The sequence below is a fragment of the Parus major genome, chromosome Z (assembly GCF_001522545.3).
Source record: "Parus major isolate Abel chromosome Z, Parus_major1.1, whole genome shotgun sequence".
In the NCBI taxonomy this organism is placed as follows: Eukaryota; Metazoa; Chordata; class Aves; order Passeriformes; family Paridae; genus Parus; species Parus major.
In genome coordinates, this window is record NC_031799.1 from 28,412,862 (window position 1) to 28,430,662 (window position 17,801).

At 36.4% G+C, this 17,801-nt stretch overlaps 1 protein-coding gene across 50 annotated transcripts in view; it reads right to left on the reverse strand.

The window, feature by feature from the left end:
• PTPRD (protein tyrosine phosphatase receptor type D) overlaps positions 1-17,801 on the reverse strand; it is a 1,166,996-nt gene that overhangs the window by 281,030 nt on the left and 868,165 nt on the right. For 49 of the 50 annotated variants that reach the window (XM_033520262.1, XM_033520295.1, XM_015652791.3 and 46 more), the window contains one exon: positions 5,462-5,629. In XM_033520262.1, the coding sequence (XP_033376153.1) occupies positions 5,462-5,546 (85 nt within the window). In that variant the 5' untranslated portion in view covers positions 5,547-5,629. Of the gene's footprint in view, positions 1-5,461; positions 5,630-17,801 lie in introns of those variants that run through there. The other variant, XM_033520267.1, reaches the window with a different exon arrangement.

Below are 17,801 nucleotides of genomic sequence, written 5' to 3' on the forward strand. Positions count from 1 at the left end.
TTATGATATGTACCTCTAGGAAACTTTCGAAGTATGCAGACATGTTCTTAAGCAATCTAGCAGACACACTGGAATTCACTGCCAATTCTGACACAGGAATATTAATGACTCACATTCCTTTATCTGCCAGTGGTCATTACTGATGCTGCAGGGAATTACACACAGTGAGATAACTACCCATACTGTAGTTTCTCCAAAAACACTTGCTATTAAAGGATAACATTAATATAAATCATGTGGGTTTGTCCAACTCTGTAATGCCATTAGCAATATAGTTCCCATATCTAGATTTCTGGGTGTCTGGAGAAGACTGGAGACCCTGGATTTTCTGACTCTGATTTTATACATGCTTAAAAATTTCAAGAGACAAAGGCATTTTTTACTTGGGGAAATTCACTGCCTCTACAGTCTGACACAGGCAAAGTTGCCAGGGTTTAATGCTTCTCAGATTCCCACGCTTGCAACTCAGCTCTGTCCAGTGCTCTGCTTTAGGGAGGTAGGGGCTTACAACTACCTGAAATGACAACAGCTCTGAAAGAGACACAGCAACAATCTTCAGAGTAGCAATGCAGAAAGAAAAATGTTCAGAAGAACCATTCTGTAATTTTCTTTCATTTGTTCTGAAGTTCAAAACCCTGATGATTTAATTCTGAATCTATGCTTTACAGAATGCACACAAATCACATTTCAAAATGTTTTCTTATGTACAGATTTAGAGATAACCAAAACGCATACTTTAAAATTATTTTAACTGAAATATGTTATTCACAATTTTGCTGTTAATACTTGATAATTTACACCAGGTTAAACAAATATGTTGGTAGTTATGGCTACTGCTGGAACTAAAGTACTCAAATTTGCATCAATTTAAGGATTTGAAAAGTTGGATAAACTCTGGCTCATGCAAAGAGCTTCATTACCTGTAGTTTCTGCAGCTAAGTCAGTATGTCTGGAACGACTGCATAAGATTTTCATTTTCCCTGACTCTTAATCTCAACTATCACATTTATTCCAAAGCCTTCACTTTGCTGCTGAGCAAAATGAATGCATCTAGAATGGTTTGGTATGACTGTCCCACTTTCCCCTAAAACTAAAACTTTAACTGATGGGTGATTTATTTGACATATGTAATGTTGTATTTAACAAGTCCAGTATGAAATTACTCTTGCAAAAGTATATAGCAATTTTCATCAAATCAACAGAAAAAATGTCCTAGGGTTGAACTGAAGAGAGCATATCAAAATTCCTGCAGGAAAAAAAAAGGAATATAAAAAAAAATTGGAACCCTTTTTTTCCCCAAAAAAATCCCCAGCTTATAGTTCAACTCTCTTGAACACATTATCACTATTAGGAAAAAAAAGATAAATATAACCAAAGGGATGTATCTTACACACAGTGAATGCTATTGGCACTAATAGAGACAAATGATAGTGTAAAAAAATTACCAATAAAGAAGAGAAAGATTTTATCTTTAAGTTTTTCTCGTCACTGCCCATACCTGAAAGCAGTTGATTGAAATTATCTGTTCAAAGATGTCAGAGTTTGAATGCAAATCTAATTTACTCTGAAAAAAATTCAGATTCCAAATTATCCAAGGTACACATACAAAAAAGTAAAAAAAATTCCATATTGGGCTTCATATAGTGTTCGTGGACTTATTCTGGAACAGTGAACCATATATGTCCATTTGTAAGATATAACATAACTGCTTTCTGCAATTTAACTACTTTGAAAGATCTGTTGGGTAGCTTAGTATTTCAGTTAGTTGGAGAACATAAACTTTTTAAAGAGAAAGAGTGGTATTAGTAGGAAAACACACACATGTTCCCTAAAAAGTTAATTTTTTTTAAAAGTGAAAAAAAGGAAAAAAATTGAGCAAAAAAATTGTTTCACCAATTCTAAATTACTGTCTTTGCATCCTATTAAACAAGAATTTGTCTCAATTATCCCAATATCTGTTGTAAGTCATCACTAACCTGTCAAAACTTATCCTAGCCTAGAGATGATGGTATGATGGTACTGTGGCTATCTGCACGATGGTAACTGTCACAATATGCATTAGAAGCCAGAGAACAAACTAAGCATTATTCACGTTTCAAACAGTCAGGAAGAGAAGCAATATACAATAAATGCATCGTTTTTAGTAAGTATTTCTGTTTGCCTTTTTCAGTAAGCTGCAAACACTTCTGCTGAAGGAAGAGAGAATTGTTGCTTCTCTTCTAAAACAGCATTTCCAAAGAAGTAACAAAAGAAAAATGCCAGAGCAGAAGCTAAGTAAGAAAGAAGAAGAAGCTTCAAGAATGAAGGAAGAGCACTAAACAGACAAATTTACTGGAATGCAGCAGAGAAATCTGAAATGCTGGTGGTTAGGCCTTTCTCATTACAGAAAAGGAACAGGACACACAAGAATCAACTTAATTATTAAAAAGCAGGATGCAGACTATCTGCAGAAAAATATTTGATTCTATTAATCCAAATTAAACCCTTATTTTTCAAAAATGAGTACTAGGAAAGACCACAAATAATGCTTTTGGAAGGATTTTGGCAAGGTCAGAAACACATAATAATAATGTACCATATTTGATAGTTTTTAAAGAAATATATTATGCAAGAGTCTCTGAAACATGTATGCATCTTGCATTAAACAGATGAACCTGCATAAAGCTTCTGCATCATTACTGTTCTGTCAGTTCATTTAAACAAACATTAAAAAACCCAGTACTTTTCTTATGGCAAAAAAAGCTATATTACTAATATCTCAGTAGATGTGGTGAAGCATTGCCATCTACGCTACTGAGAACAGCTCACCCAATGAAAAACACTGTAGACTAGCAGATTGCTGTTCCCCAATAAAAAGTAACAAATACTTTCTATCCTCAGATAAAATGCGCTTTGCTACTTCCTAGTGTAGAACCTACAAATACCAATCATAAAAGACATCTAAAAAATAGTTACAGTTCTTAAGATTTTTAACTTCTTGTATTTTCAAGTATCACATCATATTACTAGCATCAAAAGGTAAAAGCAGCAAACACAAATTTTGCCACCTTTCAATTTTGCTTATTTTTCTCAGTCAAGCGTAAATTTAGTCTCCGGATTATGAGTAAGAATCAAACCTAGTTTTCACACATGCTTGTTGACACAGTATCTTTATCACAACATGCCAACACATTTCAGACTGTGGGGTCTTTCACAACGATGGAGTGGAACAAAGGTATCTCAGTCCCTGCCTTTCTCAGCTGTGAAGGTTGTCCCTAAAATGAAAAGTACTAAGGACTACCACTTCAGTAGCATTAAGCTGGCTTGCTACTTGGATCCCGCTCACAGTGATTTGACATTGAGACAGGAAGAGCATGAGTTCCTTACCCACTTGGATCTACTCTAGAAAGCGTACAATGTAGTGTCAATGTTTAGATATACCTTCTCTTCTGCAGTGCTTTGATGTTAGCAACAGGAGAATAAGGGCAAAAAAAGGACAGCATAACCTTTACAGGATGACAGAGAAAAAAAATATAATTTTTTTTGTTCCCTTTGTCTCACCTTCTGTCTTCTCCCCATTAAAAAGAAGCAATGTGGTCCTGCTACTTTTTCTGAAGGATTTCAACAAAAGCACTAGGTTAAAGTAGGGTCTGGGACACTTCTAGAAAATGCAAGACAAAACAGGAGCATGAGTATCTGCAAGAGCAGAGGGCAGCGTAACTTCAGCACAGCAGGAACTATTCTTCAGGTAAGGAGAGACAATCATGGATGAAGACAGGTCTTTCTGTGTGTCTGCGTACAGAAGGCTCATGGATGCTATCCTATCTCACCCTGTCATAAAATAACTATGTCTGTGGAGATTCAGTGTGTGTCCCAAATAATGTGTGTAAGATGAAAAAGTGACTATATTGTGACCTTCAAAGAAATCGGTAAAACAGAAGAACATTAAGTTAACCTCACAGTATAAATGCAATACTAAGTGGAGTCACATAAACATATAGATGGCAAGCAATTTAATTGTATCATAAAATGCATAGAATTATTTAAGCAACTTAAAAGCTGGTGTATAATTAATACTTGAGAATCATAATCTCATTCTGAGAGAAACTGTCAGAAAAAGCTGATCTTTGTGTTTCTTACAGCTTTTTAAATAGGTGGAATACTACAACTGCAAAACGGTCCAACATATGGGCCCACTTCCCAATTAATTATTTACTGGCTAAAGTGTTAAAATGTCCTTGGCTTCACCTTAGATACAATGATCCCAGCTGGTCATTATCTAACTGGAAAGGGGCCAAAGAATCTCAGCTGTCAGTACACAACAAACATGTATGTTTTGTCCTTTTTTCCCTCCATGTATTTCACTTTCACATATCTGCACTTAAAAGAAGGAAATCTTATTATGCATAAAACTTAAAAATTTTTGTATCTCTTTTACTGCTGTGACTCTGTTTACCTGGAGTGCAGGTGGTAACTGGGGTGATAAAGAGCTCCTCTGTATGCTTTACTGAGAACTAATACAGCCAGCCTTACTAAAGCTGATTATATTACTCTGTGTTCCTACTTAATTTAACGGACCTGTGAAAAAACACAGAAGTCTTCTAAATATAGAGTTGAAACAAAGTTATTGATTGGTCATGTGTCTGCATAGAGTCAGGAACTAGCAGGAAAGTAGGAAAATATCCCTCAAAGAAGTGAATGTTATCAGTCAGCCAGCCAGCTTGCAGTAAACCTGCAGACCAACAGGTGGAAAGCAAATGGCTTTTCTCATTTTCACATTACTTCTGCAAGAAGCCAAAGGACAGCTGGGAGAAGGAACAGATGTAAACAAGGCAGGCCTAATGATTTCCCAATTAAAAAGAAGATATTATCTTCCCATTAATAGATAACCTAATTGACCAAACTCCAGTAGCTTCCCCTCAGTACAAGTAAACATAGGTACCTTTCCTCACTGAATTGTCACATGTTTAGGCCAGCCACTAAGTTGTCAGTTCTGCTTGATTTGTTTGGATACTGTACTCTGCAACAGCTGTTGGAAATAATACATTAGAACAGCTGTTGCAGCACTTACAAAGGGACAGGAATTTTAATTGGACTGCATATTAATTAGGAGGAGGATGTATTTTTTTTTCTTTTATCAAAGTTAAGACAGAAATATTCAAAGAATGACAGACGTCTTTAAGGTATTTGACCAATGTCTGGTAAATGAGGTTGGTCTTTGACTGTGGAACTTTGTGACAGTGGTCTGCACCATCTTATCATGAACCATCCCATGCTTAAGAAAAGAGGCATTAAGAAGAAGGATAGTAAGGAAGTTGCATAAACAATCCTTTTCAAATACTGGTTGTGATCTATAGAAGACCTTGAAGTGTTTGAAGAATCACTCAAAAGAAACTCATTCCAAGACCCTTAGTAACCACCAGCTGAAAACAAAACTATTCACGATGACCAAGGCCTAAGCATAAATGAATAATATGCTTACTTTCAGCATCAGCATAGAGGAGCAAGCACAGGAGCACCACCACTGGCCTGACTACGTGCATCATCTGACAGCTTGGCACCAGCATGCTTTCGCAGCCTTGTTCTCACTGGCTTAGAAGCCACTGCGAGTCTGTCCAGTCTGAAATTTCAGATGAAGTATTTTCAGAGCCTGTGAAAAGATAAGAATACAATTAGCAAAAATAGCCTGGAGCCTTTCTATTTTTTTTACATATTCACAGTTTGAGGAAAAACAATTTTTAAAGACAAAAGAGTAAGGCAGAAAGAAACAAAATTAATTTCAGGCTACTGGTATATACAAGATGATCCAAGACACAGTATATGTAAGCACTTTTACAACACATTTCTTAGTTTACCTTTACCACATAATCAAGCAATTGTCACATCTTGAATAGTTAGTGAGAATAACAGTATGTTCTGAATCAAAGAAAACTAGTATAGCTGATGAGGTTTAAGACATCACTGGAACTGATGTTGCAAGAAGGTAATCAAAGCAGCTTAGACATCCATTGCAAATCCACATGCAAGCAGGGAGTTGATACCCCAGATACCCTGGCATCTGGTAAGAATAACACTGGAAAATCTACATCAGAACATATTATTAACATATTGCATAGTTCAGCAACATTCTAAGGTTAAAATTCCTGTCACAACTTCCTGCACTTATCTGAAGGATGCATAATAGAAAAACAGAAATCTGGCATTGTATAAAGGGTTGAAATCTAAATTCAATCCATCTCATTTATTACAATGCATAATTGAATATGATACACTGGTAGAACTACAGCTGACTTGAAAAAACAGTGTCTTATCCTTGTCCAAATATGCCACACTAACACAAATTAAGGAATAGAAAAATATTTTCCTCCTCAGATAGGAAATACTAGAGATATCCCTAAGCAGCCTGACATTGGCACCAAAATAATGTGAAGTGCAACTACACTTTCAAAAGGATCTGCAGCATATAAGCTTTGTTAAATTTGATTCTACCTTCTTCATTACCACACAAGTGGCTTCCTTGCAGTAAAGATGAAAACCAAGAGGGCAGAGAAAAGAGTGTACTAATTATTATTCCACTAAATAGATCTTACAGTTTAGTGGGTGGCATAAAAAGTCCATTTTCAGTACAGGGAAACGTTCAAAAGAATTTACTCAAGGAAGAAAAGACATGAGCAGCTGGTAGAAATCAATGCTATGTTATGAATCTCTTTTGTAAAAGTATCTTTTGAATCAGCTACTGCTATCAAAAATTCAAACCTAAGAAATCTTCATAGGCAAAATGCTAAAGGCACCAGCTCTCCCCTTTCATCGCTACCATCTTCATGCCAGCATTTCTAATGACAGCGAAGTCCATGAGACACCAGTCCTGTCGGACTCAATTTGTGTCTGTGTAAGCGTATCAGAGCCAACTGCTGTGTAATGATTCCAACAGTATCACGAAGATGGTGATATATGAAATGTACTTTCAAGGAAGAGGTGTTTTTTTTTATTTTGCTTCTTCTGGAATGCAGGAGTTACAGGGGAACCCTGAACTATCTGTAAAGGCAGCTCCCTTAAGAACAAAACTATCTTTTCATTAGTACACAGGCACACTAGCTGATGTGTGAAGGTGAACAGAGAAATGTGGTAGGTACTAAGTACTCCCTTACTCCTTTTAGGGGCAGAAGCACAGAGGAAACAATCTGATAGTAAGGGCAGCAGAGAAGGGGAAAAATGGTGACCACAAAGGTACTTGTTTTACACAATACAGTTTTTTAATGAGGCACAGGGACATATTTTTTTCATACATTTCAAGCACTCCCATCAAAATATTAAATGTGGTGGCTAAGAGGAAAAATATTACTGTCTGTCTGGGGAAAAGAGGAATTTAAAAAACTTTATGATCCTGATGTGTGAATATGCACTTATCCTCTACAAGCCGTCTGCAAATGAAGGGATGTATCAAAAAACCTGGCAAAGAAAAGGCTGAAAGGAAAAAAAGAGCTTGGTTTTTTTTTCTTTTCTTTTTTTTTTTTTTAATTTTTTCTGTTCTCTCATTCTAAATGCACGTACAACCACTTGGGAATACTGCACTCATTGTGTCTGCTTTGAAGGTAATATTCATTATCACTCAGGCCATAAAATTAAAGCCCTCAGTACTCCCCTTCTTTCATGTTTCTGAGAGTCATGGCTTTAGCTAACCTGATAAACACACTACGGTTTCCAGAAGACCATTGGCTTGCTGCTTGTTCTCCCTCTTTACCTGCAAACTTCGAGTATTTTAGCTCAAGGAAACATAAGCACAGGAATTAGGATGGTGTTGGGTAGTTTTTTCAAGTTGAAGATACACTGTTAATGGAGGCATGCAGGCGATGGGATGGTAACATAGAGGGACGCAAGCCAAGAGACATTCAGGTGCTATCTAGGTTCTCCACAAAAGTCTGTATTAGCTTCACCCACAAGGAAAACAAATCTTCAGACCCTGCTACTGACAACTGTACCAACACTGGTATTATATCACATGGTATGTAGGTCTGTACTTGGCTTCTTTGTGAAAACTCACATGAAGATGCAATTCCTTAAAAGAGCTAAATGAAATTATCAACTATCAGCTTCCGAATCAAGACACCTTAGTAGTTCCAAAGAGAAAGACTCATCTAAAGCATTATTAAGTCTTAAATGATATTGTTTCTTTCCTTTTCTATTTCCTCCTGATGATGGTTCATTACCTGAGTGTGGTACCAAAGGCAGTGAAAACACAAACAGCATTTGCAGCACCAGGTTACACTAGCCTTGTCATTAGAGGACCAATACTCGCCTTTCAGAATTAATCCAGGGTGAGGAACTATTATCAGCAGCCCCTTTTACAATATTCCCACTGCACCAGGGCAGAAAGATGAGGTTTGAGGTTTATCCTTGGCAGACAATCACAATAACTACAGAAAGGTCAACAGTTCTTTGAAATGACGCTTTAATAAAAGCTATTATTATTTTAGGATAAGTGCTGTATAGCTGATATATTAAATAATCAAAAATTACTCTTCCAGTATCTCTAAAAGAGCTATCTATGAAACAAGGTAATATATCTAACAATAACACACAAGTAAGAGCATAGATTTTCCCTGATTAGTGGCATCTATTAATAGGATCAGTAAAAGTGCAGATGTGCAGCTCTCCAGAGTGTTCAATGCAGAAACAAAAAAGAATTCTCCTCAGCAGGAGCACAGCAGCTGATAGTACCAGGGCATGGGCACGTGCACCAATTATCCTCAAAAGGATCAACTGGGTGAATGAAACATCTGAACACCGGAATGCTTCCCTGCAGTCTGTTTATTTTAGTAGCAAAAATAATCTTTTAGGTGCTATCATGGTACTCACAAGATGGCTCCTGCTCCAAGACAGCTATAGGAAATGCATACCTGGAGGCAAATTTTAGAAATTAAAAAAAAAAAAAATAAAGTAAAGTAAAAGAAAAGTAAACACTGACTCTTTTTTATCAGCTTGTTTCTCCATGCCTGAATGTGTGAATGTGCATTTAAATGCTTGCTAATACAGAAATTCAGCCCAGCAGGGAAGAGTTGTCAGAAAAGACTTGAACACGGACAAAAAAGAACTTGTAACAGAGACAGGGAGCCACACTGACAAAAATAGTAAAGCAAAAACTTAAAAAATTTTGGAAGAAAGGGAGTAATATGAAGGTGTGAGAGTTCATTTGTGCTACAAATGGGATTTTTGGTTCAACTTTTCCAAAGTTTTAAATTGTTTAGAGATAAGATTTTAGTTCATGGTCATCTCTGGTTTGTCTCAAGGACTTCACACAGAAACCCCCCATATTTCCCCAAAGGAAAATAACTGGATATACCTTATATTAAAACAAACAAACAATGGTGTTTCTCTAAGAATACATGGAAGCAAAGATTCAAAGAAAAGACTGTGCTGAAATTCTGTTTCTACACTTCATCCATCACACCCACAATCCTGAATTACATCCATTTCCAAACCTCAGATTTCTAATACCATGGAAATGCAAGAAAATAAATACAAAAAAAAAATAATTTAAAACATTACTAGAATTAGTGATGGAAAAGGTGCAAATACTTCATGGAAGTCTTTATTTCATGGAAAAGTCTTGGCTGCAAAAATCTAACTGACAGCTGAATCATTACTAGAAAGAATAGAAAATAATGCATAAAATTAATTCTCATAAACTCTTTAATCAAAATCAATTCAGAAATACCTCTGGGTAAAGCAATGTCTTTTAAAGAGAATTAGATGTATTTTCCAAAGCAATGAGGGCAACTGGCAGAAGCAGAAGTTACACATTTTGCTTGATCTTTTATTGATTAAACATGATAAATGTTTCATAGCTGACCTGCTGGAAAAGTTCCATGTTTCATTATGCTTTTATTCTCAAAAAATCCAAAATACAAACACATGATTAAGGAAATCTGAAGGGCAGCTGTGCTGAGTGTTCAAAAGAGTCTTATCAGTCTCTGGATAACAATACACCCTAATGTTTGTCTATCATTGCTGAATTTCTCTGTTACAGTTATTCCAAAGTGAGTAAGCACCCATCCTAAAGCAGCAGGTTTCTGATGTCATGCAAGCATTTGAACTACATCACTGTAAAAGCACAAATGAGTTGCACTGCTAGGTGGAATTCTGCCTATATGAAACAATTTATTATATCAATCTGACTCTACATTGTAATTCTATTTTAGAGTTCAACAAAGATTCCTCTGTTACCATGAAAAACAGAGCATATTTTTTGGTAACTGAAGAAATAGATTAAATTGTTTAGTGAATAAATCAACTCAATGACAGCAAAGTACCTTGAAATCACATCAATGGGATGGTTTTCTCATACAAAAAAATTGTTTAAAGGTTTCTGGTTTTTTGCTTACAAAAAGATTTATGTTCATATGGAATCTTAAACCCTACAGAGAAAATTTTGCCTAGCCCAATGTTGATACAGTTTCAGTTACATTCTAAATCATGAATTATAATACCAATTGTAAGTTGACAGTTGTCTCAACGCTTACAACTTCCTGCCATCTTAATCACTTCTGAAGATCATAAGAACTTTTCTTATACATGACACATAAACATCTCATTAGAATATTGCCTAACTTCTTAAGTTTGTGTCTCCAAATAATGGCTCAAGAAAAAAAACTTTGTGCTGGCAGTGGCTGAAGTGCTGACCTGGAAATCTCTTTCTTGATGGGAAAAGCATTCCATGTTATCTGTCTATGGGTATTAAGCTATGTATTGTTGAGAATCTATGGAAATAATTTAAACCATGTTACAAAGCCACAGATACTAAGCAGACAAATGAAACATCGTCCACTAAGAATGACTTCTTGCCTGAAGAAACACGAACTCTGCCAATACCCCAGTATTGAATCCTGTAAATTACTTGCATACAGTAAACCTGAAACAGTCCCACTCTGACTTTGCCCATATGAGCAATTAAAGAAAGCAAAGTCTATTCTGACACTTGCTAAAATAAAAATTAACAGACCTACAAGAAAACCCCAAAACAAAAGCCCTAAACCAAGCAAACAAAAAAGAAAAGAAGAAATAAATTTTTAAAAAAAAAAAAAAAGACGAAAGACAAGCACCCAAGAAGACAGATAGAGAGAGAGAAAGGGAAATGGAAAAGGGAAAAAAAGAGCAGCAGCTTACAAAAAAAAAAAAAAAAAAAAAAAGCTAAAGTAAGTATCTTGACTACACTGTTATTTTACTTTTTCGTCAGCCACAGGAAAAAACCAAGGTGAAATCCATACTAAGGCGTCTAGAATCACCAGGTCACTCACTAATGGTGTCCTACAGGGATCAATATCTGCAAGTCCTATTTGATATCTTTACTTATGATTTGGATGAGGGGGTCGCACATACCCTTAGTAAACTCACAGATGGCACCAAGCTGTGTGGGAGTGTTGATCTGCTGGAGGGCAGGCAGGCTCTGCAGAGGGATCTGGACAGGCTGGATCATGGGCCAAGGCCGTGCTGTGAGGTTCACCAAGGCCCAGAGCTGGGTCCTGCCCTTGGGTCACAACAGCCCCAGGCAGTGCCACAGGCTGGGGCAGAGTGGCTGGAAAGCTGCCCAGAGGAAAAGGCCCTGGGGGTGCTGGTGACAGCAGCTGAACAGGAGCCAGCAGTGCCCAGGTGGGCAAGGAGGCCAATGGCATCCTGGCCTGTGCCAGCAATAGTGTGGCCAGCAGGAGCAGGGCAGGGATTGTCCCCTGTACTCAGCACTGGTGAGGCTGCACCCCAAATACTGTGTTCAGTTCTGGGCCCCTCATTCCAAGGTCACTGAGGTGCTGGAGGGAGACCAGAGAAGGGCAATGGAGCTGGTGAAGGGTCTGGAGGACAAGTCTTGTGAGGTGTGGCTGAGGGAAATGGGGGTGTTTAGCCTGGAGAAAAGGAGGCTCAGGGCGACCTTACCACTCTCTACAACTGCCTGACAGGAGGGTGTAGTAAGGTGGGGGATCAGGCTCTTTTCAACAGAGCAAGAGTAAACTGTCTTGAGTTGTGCAAGGGGTGTTTAGAATGAATACTGGGAAAAATTTCTTCACTGAACAGGTGACTAAGGATGTGAACAGTCTTCCTTAGGAAGTTGGATGAGTTGCCAGCCCAGGAGATATTCAAAGACATGCAGACATAGTGATTATAGGGACATGGTTTAGTGATGGACTTAGTGTTACATTAACAGTTGGACTCAATCTTACATGTCTTTTGCAACATAAGTTGTTCTAGATCCTATTAATTGTTTTCTCTGAAATCTGGTTTAAGAACAATACAGTGACTGTTTATGTAAAAACATTTACAGACTGATTTTTGTCTTGTTTGCCTCAAAATAACACAAAGTGAAAGAACGTATCATTAGTTCAAGGCTATTTGCCATATACAGTTTGTTAGTCTTCTTTGGCCGTTTAGTACATTACTTGAACGCTGGAGCTGTGCAGCTACCACCTTGTACAAGAGGCTAAATCTATGAGCATGTGAGCCACATAAAAAAACATTCTTAGAGCCACTGTGCCATGTATCACGTACTCTTCAGACACTCCCAGGAAAAGTGTCTCCAAAACCAACTTTCAAACACATTCTCCCAGCAGTCTTACAAAAAAGCACAACTACCAAGAGCAGCTAGACTCTACCATGAGCAGCTGAGTTTTGAGACCACAGTTACTGTCAGAGGTGGCATCTGTCTGTGACTTACTTCTTTCACAGAGTTCGGAATGTGGATGACCTAGCAACGTGATTCTACAGCTCCACTGCTATGCACATGACACAGACTTGTTAATATTGCTTACATCTCAATAACCATCTTATTTTCAGGAGAATTTTTCCCTTCCCATATTTTTTTCAGCAGAGATATTGCGAAAAATTCAGGTTATTCCTTGCCTTTAGGATTGGGCATGGTTGAAGCATACCAGGTACCACAGATACCAAAGTAAAACCAGAAATACATTTGCAAATGTGAAGCTAAGAAGTCAAATCTAACTTCAGTATTACAATGCATTTTTTCTCTATTCTCTGCAATTTCTTCTTTTATGGCTTTTCTTTTTCTTTTTCACTTAATGGTTCTGTTTCAAAACTATCCAATATACTTGTTGGCTAATCAGATTGAAGCATGACTGACTGAGACAGTGAATTTGCAGTACACACAGGACAGCAATCTAGCTGCAGCTAGTTTAGCCTGACTGCACTTTATTATATTGTTGCTGATGGCAATACAATTGTATTAGAGGAAGAGATGGAGAGCTGAAACAGTTATTTTTCAAAAGTAGTTGGCATTATAAAATTATTTGGTAATAAAAGACAAAAACTTCCTGAAGCAATAGAAGCACTATGCATTTCCCATACTAAGATACAGCATAATCGTGCATGGTTGTCCACAGGTCTTCTTTTGGAAAAAAGATAACAACTACTAAGTGTCATTGTAATATAATGCATGTTTTACTACACTCAGAGAAAAAGTAAAAATAATTTTATAAATCCTGAAAAAGACAGCTAAAAGGCAGTAACAACCTACAGATACTTTATTGTTGAAATTTCCTTATTAAGGAAAGCACCAAGTGAATTGGCACACTTTTAGACACCAAACAGGTGTCATAATGTTGACAAGCCACTTTCATACCAAATAAAATCGTAAAATCATCAGCTAGAAAGCATGATTCATAGCATGCTTTTCTTTACAGACCTCATTAGCTACTATAGATTTATCTGTAATTAGAAGAAATTAGTGGCTTAGTAGGGCCACTTGAAGTGGCATTCCAGGTGCTTCACAGAACCTCTCCCTCAATCCCCTTCAAATGGGAAGTAAGAAGCAGAAAGTTTAATCCCCTTGTATTTAATCTGGTGACAGCCAACTGAGATCAACAAAAGATTTCCACTGTGAAACCTATTACTAAACATTAAACAACCTAACAATTGGATGCTGTACAAAGCATTAACCAGTACACATACACTCCTTTCTCATTTTTCACTTTAAGATTTTCTCTGCACTTTGAAGTGGTGCAGCTCCCATACCCAGAGCTTTCATACACAATCTTTTGCCCAGGAAACTTGACACGCATATGTCTTAGCTACAAGAACATGATAATAAAAAAAAAAATCCCCTCTTAGGCCTGTGGTTCATCCTCTTAACAACTCTGTTACAAAGTACTAGAATAGATTAAAATGCATTATGGATTTTCCATATATTCTTCACTGGGTTTATGTTCTTCTCAGGAAACATTTCAGCAAGAATGTTTCAAATCTAAGTCCTGCAACAGCTTCCCAAGCACTCATCTTTTTGGGTTGATGATATTAAAGAAAAACTAACTTGTAGTTTATTCTTACAAATTAGAATGCTAGCCATAACAAGAAGTTGATAATTTTTAACCTCCTTGTTAATTGCACACTGACATCGTGTAATCTTCATCTTCTTTTGCGGCATCTTTTTGTCAGTTCTCAGTAACAAAGTATATGTTACCACCCAAATGAACATTATTTTTACAAAGAATATGAGAAAAAATAAATCTGAACTCTACTGTTTACAGCTGTGGAAATATCTCTGAGATTTATACAAAATATATACCAAAAGCACATTCTGATGAATACAGGGCATGCCACAATGTTATTGAGTGATGCCATATTTAGCAAAAAACTGTTTTGCTACCCATATACTGGAGTAGTTTTCATCCTGTTAAAGATTTTCCTGCAATATATATATATATATTGCTCATATATATGCTCAATTATCATTCTCACTGCTAAAAACATGACCCAAGTTTCTGAAACAAACACTTTGTAGTCTCTTCTTTCATAAATGAGCATGAAAAATCAGAGAAAGAAATATTACAGAAGATTAAATTGGTGAAATAACCGACTGCAGGCACTACTCATAGTTTGTCTTCTAAATGAACAGTAAAAAGTAATAAAAAAGGAACGGATTGAAGATATATAATCTTCAAAAATATATTACCTTCAAAAGTAATATTATTATCCTAGTTATGTTTGTCACCTTTCATAAAAAACACATAGATGACACAGATCATGGTTACAGCTCCCTGTCATTCAGATTTTTAGTATCTTTCATAATCTCAGCATCAAAAGGATTAAAAAACATACAGATGTAAGATAAAACAACACACTTAACATCCAGCAAAGCAAATGTTTAAGAACATACACAAATGCACACTTATGTATACACATAAGCACACACCATTACAAAAAGAACTGCAGAGTTGAAATTTTTGTGAAAAGATAGAAGTAGGAGAGATAACCTCTCTGCCTTTCAAACATGTGCCTCATGCACAAATGAAGTCTTCCAGGACTTCTGCGTTTTCCCTCTGCTTTCAGCTTTTTTGTTTCCAGAATTTCTAGATGGAAAGTAGCATCAGTAAACATCACTAAACATACTGCTATGAGATTGAAACTAAATAGAGTTTAACCTTCAGCTACCTTATATTTATCCATGATGAAATTAAATGAACTAATTAAAGTAGAGAACTAGTTTCATTACTAATCCAACTTAGAAAATACAGAGTCTAATGAAATACTAAAAAGTTCATATAGGTAGTTTTCAAAAAAATGTTTCAGAATTTTACCCCACGTTCCGTACAAAATACCATAGAATGGCATTACAGAAGTAAAAAGTAACTTCAAGCCTTCAGACAGCCACACTGAAGTATTTCAAGACTTTTAAAGACCCAGCTTACATTAATTCTCTTTTTAGAACATGAAACAAAACTATTCACGATACTTGGAGGAAGCATGTCATATAACCTTACTGTCTATTAGCACCATTAGCATCCATGTTACCACAACACTCTTTCCTAAACACAGGCAGAAAAAAGTTTACCTCTTTCCTTCCCCTGAAAAATGTCACCCATGTGACAATTAAATTCCACAGGTATCACAAGGTTGTGATTGTCAGTCTTTTGTGGAAATCCCAAGGCTGTACACATCAGTTGATGAATGAGGGCTGTAACTGGCAGTGGGAACTCAACATTCCTCTGGAATGTTGGCACTATCTCACAGAGATAAAATCTCAGTAACAAATTTTAGAGGGTACTTCAAATAATTATATGTTAAATAATTTAAAAACAAAATCTAATATAACCTAGAAAGACAATTCCAGTTTTGGCTTCATATACTCACAATGATTAGTTTTAACTAAGAATGTGGCCAGATGAATGAAAACTTTTTTTTTTTTGGGGGGGGGGGGGTTGTTTTGGGTTTTTTTTGTGGTTATTTGTTTGTTTTGTTTTAGATGAGTGCATTCTGGTTATTTCTACTGATAACAAAGCTATTTTTCAACACATTTAAGGCTAGAAGATGAGCCTGATGTTCTACTTGGAACAATGCAAGGCACTTGTGGGAGTTTCATCTTTCACAACAGAAATGCATGAGCAACTATTATAAACCCAGTGAAGTTTCTGCAGCATTTCTATTATAACTGATATGTCTCTGGGTTTGTGTGCTGTCCCAGGAGTATTGTTCTGGATTGATTAGCATCTTTATAATGAAATGCTCGATTACAGCTTTGAAATAGATAATTATAAAGGGAGGGTGTATTTTCCAGTTAGGGACTTTGTTTTGATTTTTTTTTTTAATTATCAGTGCATGAAAGGCAGCTGTAGAAGTTCTGACTGCACTGTTGCCTCTTTGGAAAGAAACTACATTTTGTTGCTCTCACTGTGCATAAGTTAAATTGAATTGCTAGTTATGACTGGTATGGGAGTTTTATTTTCAACTGTCAGGGTGTGCAGCCAGTTGTAACCAATTTTTCAATATCTTGAAAAGCCTCATTTGAAGTATCCAGATGTGAATGACTTTGGGACCTTGTAGTCAGTAAACAGAAACATTTTCCAAAACATTTTCCAATCCTACTTCTTCACTGTAAAAGAAAAAAACAAAACAAAACACAAAACCTCTAAAGAAAGGCACACATTATGGATGCTCTGCATAACCTTAGCAGCATATATAAAAATGCTAAAAAAATTTGGTGGTATGTCCAAGCTTGGGCTCATGTTTCAGACTCCCTCTTATGTATATCATAATGTTATTAAAACCACCTTCTGCCAAGAAAAGCGACTCATTTTTTATGAAGTTTAAGACCAAATGAGTGGGTAGGGAAAGTGCTTTTGATTTCAGGAGTTAGAAGTCAGGAGAAAAAAACGAGTATTTCCTTTCCTTAGTGCTCTGCATACTCCAGCAAGCACTCAATTTTACAAGAGGTTTTCTACTAAAGCAACTTACTCTGCTGTTGAGCTGCTATGTTAGTTTGAATGGTTTGCTCACTGAGAGTGCTGGAAGATACATGAGGATTATGATTTTATTTATTATTTATAAATTAGAATAATAGAAACAACTGGATTAAGTGAGAAAATGCAGGGATGTATCCCAAACAATCTCTAACCCCTTGATATCCAAAACCAGAATACCTTAGTCCTAATCTCTGCATTCAACAGACTCCACTCCTGCCAGCACAAGGTCAAAGATGTTTGTTGAAACAGAAACACAAAGTTTCACAGGCTAAAGGTCAAAGGGAGGAAGAAAGCAAGGTATTTTTTATGCCTTAAACTCCATAAAGATGGTCTTGTTCAGGTACCTGTAGATGAGTCGGTCATGAATTTTGAAGTCAACTGTGTGATGTTACCTTACTCTTTGTAAAATTTACTTCACAATTATTTCCTACTTATTAGCACTGTGGAAACCAGGACTACTTCCACAAATCATGCCATTGTTGCGTTCTCCTTTTTTAAAGACTCTGAAACCAAAAAAATATTAAATTCCTTCAAGAATTAATTTTATTTTTTGCAAGTCAGCTCCATTAAATATCAAATAAATGT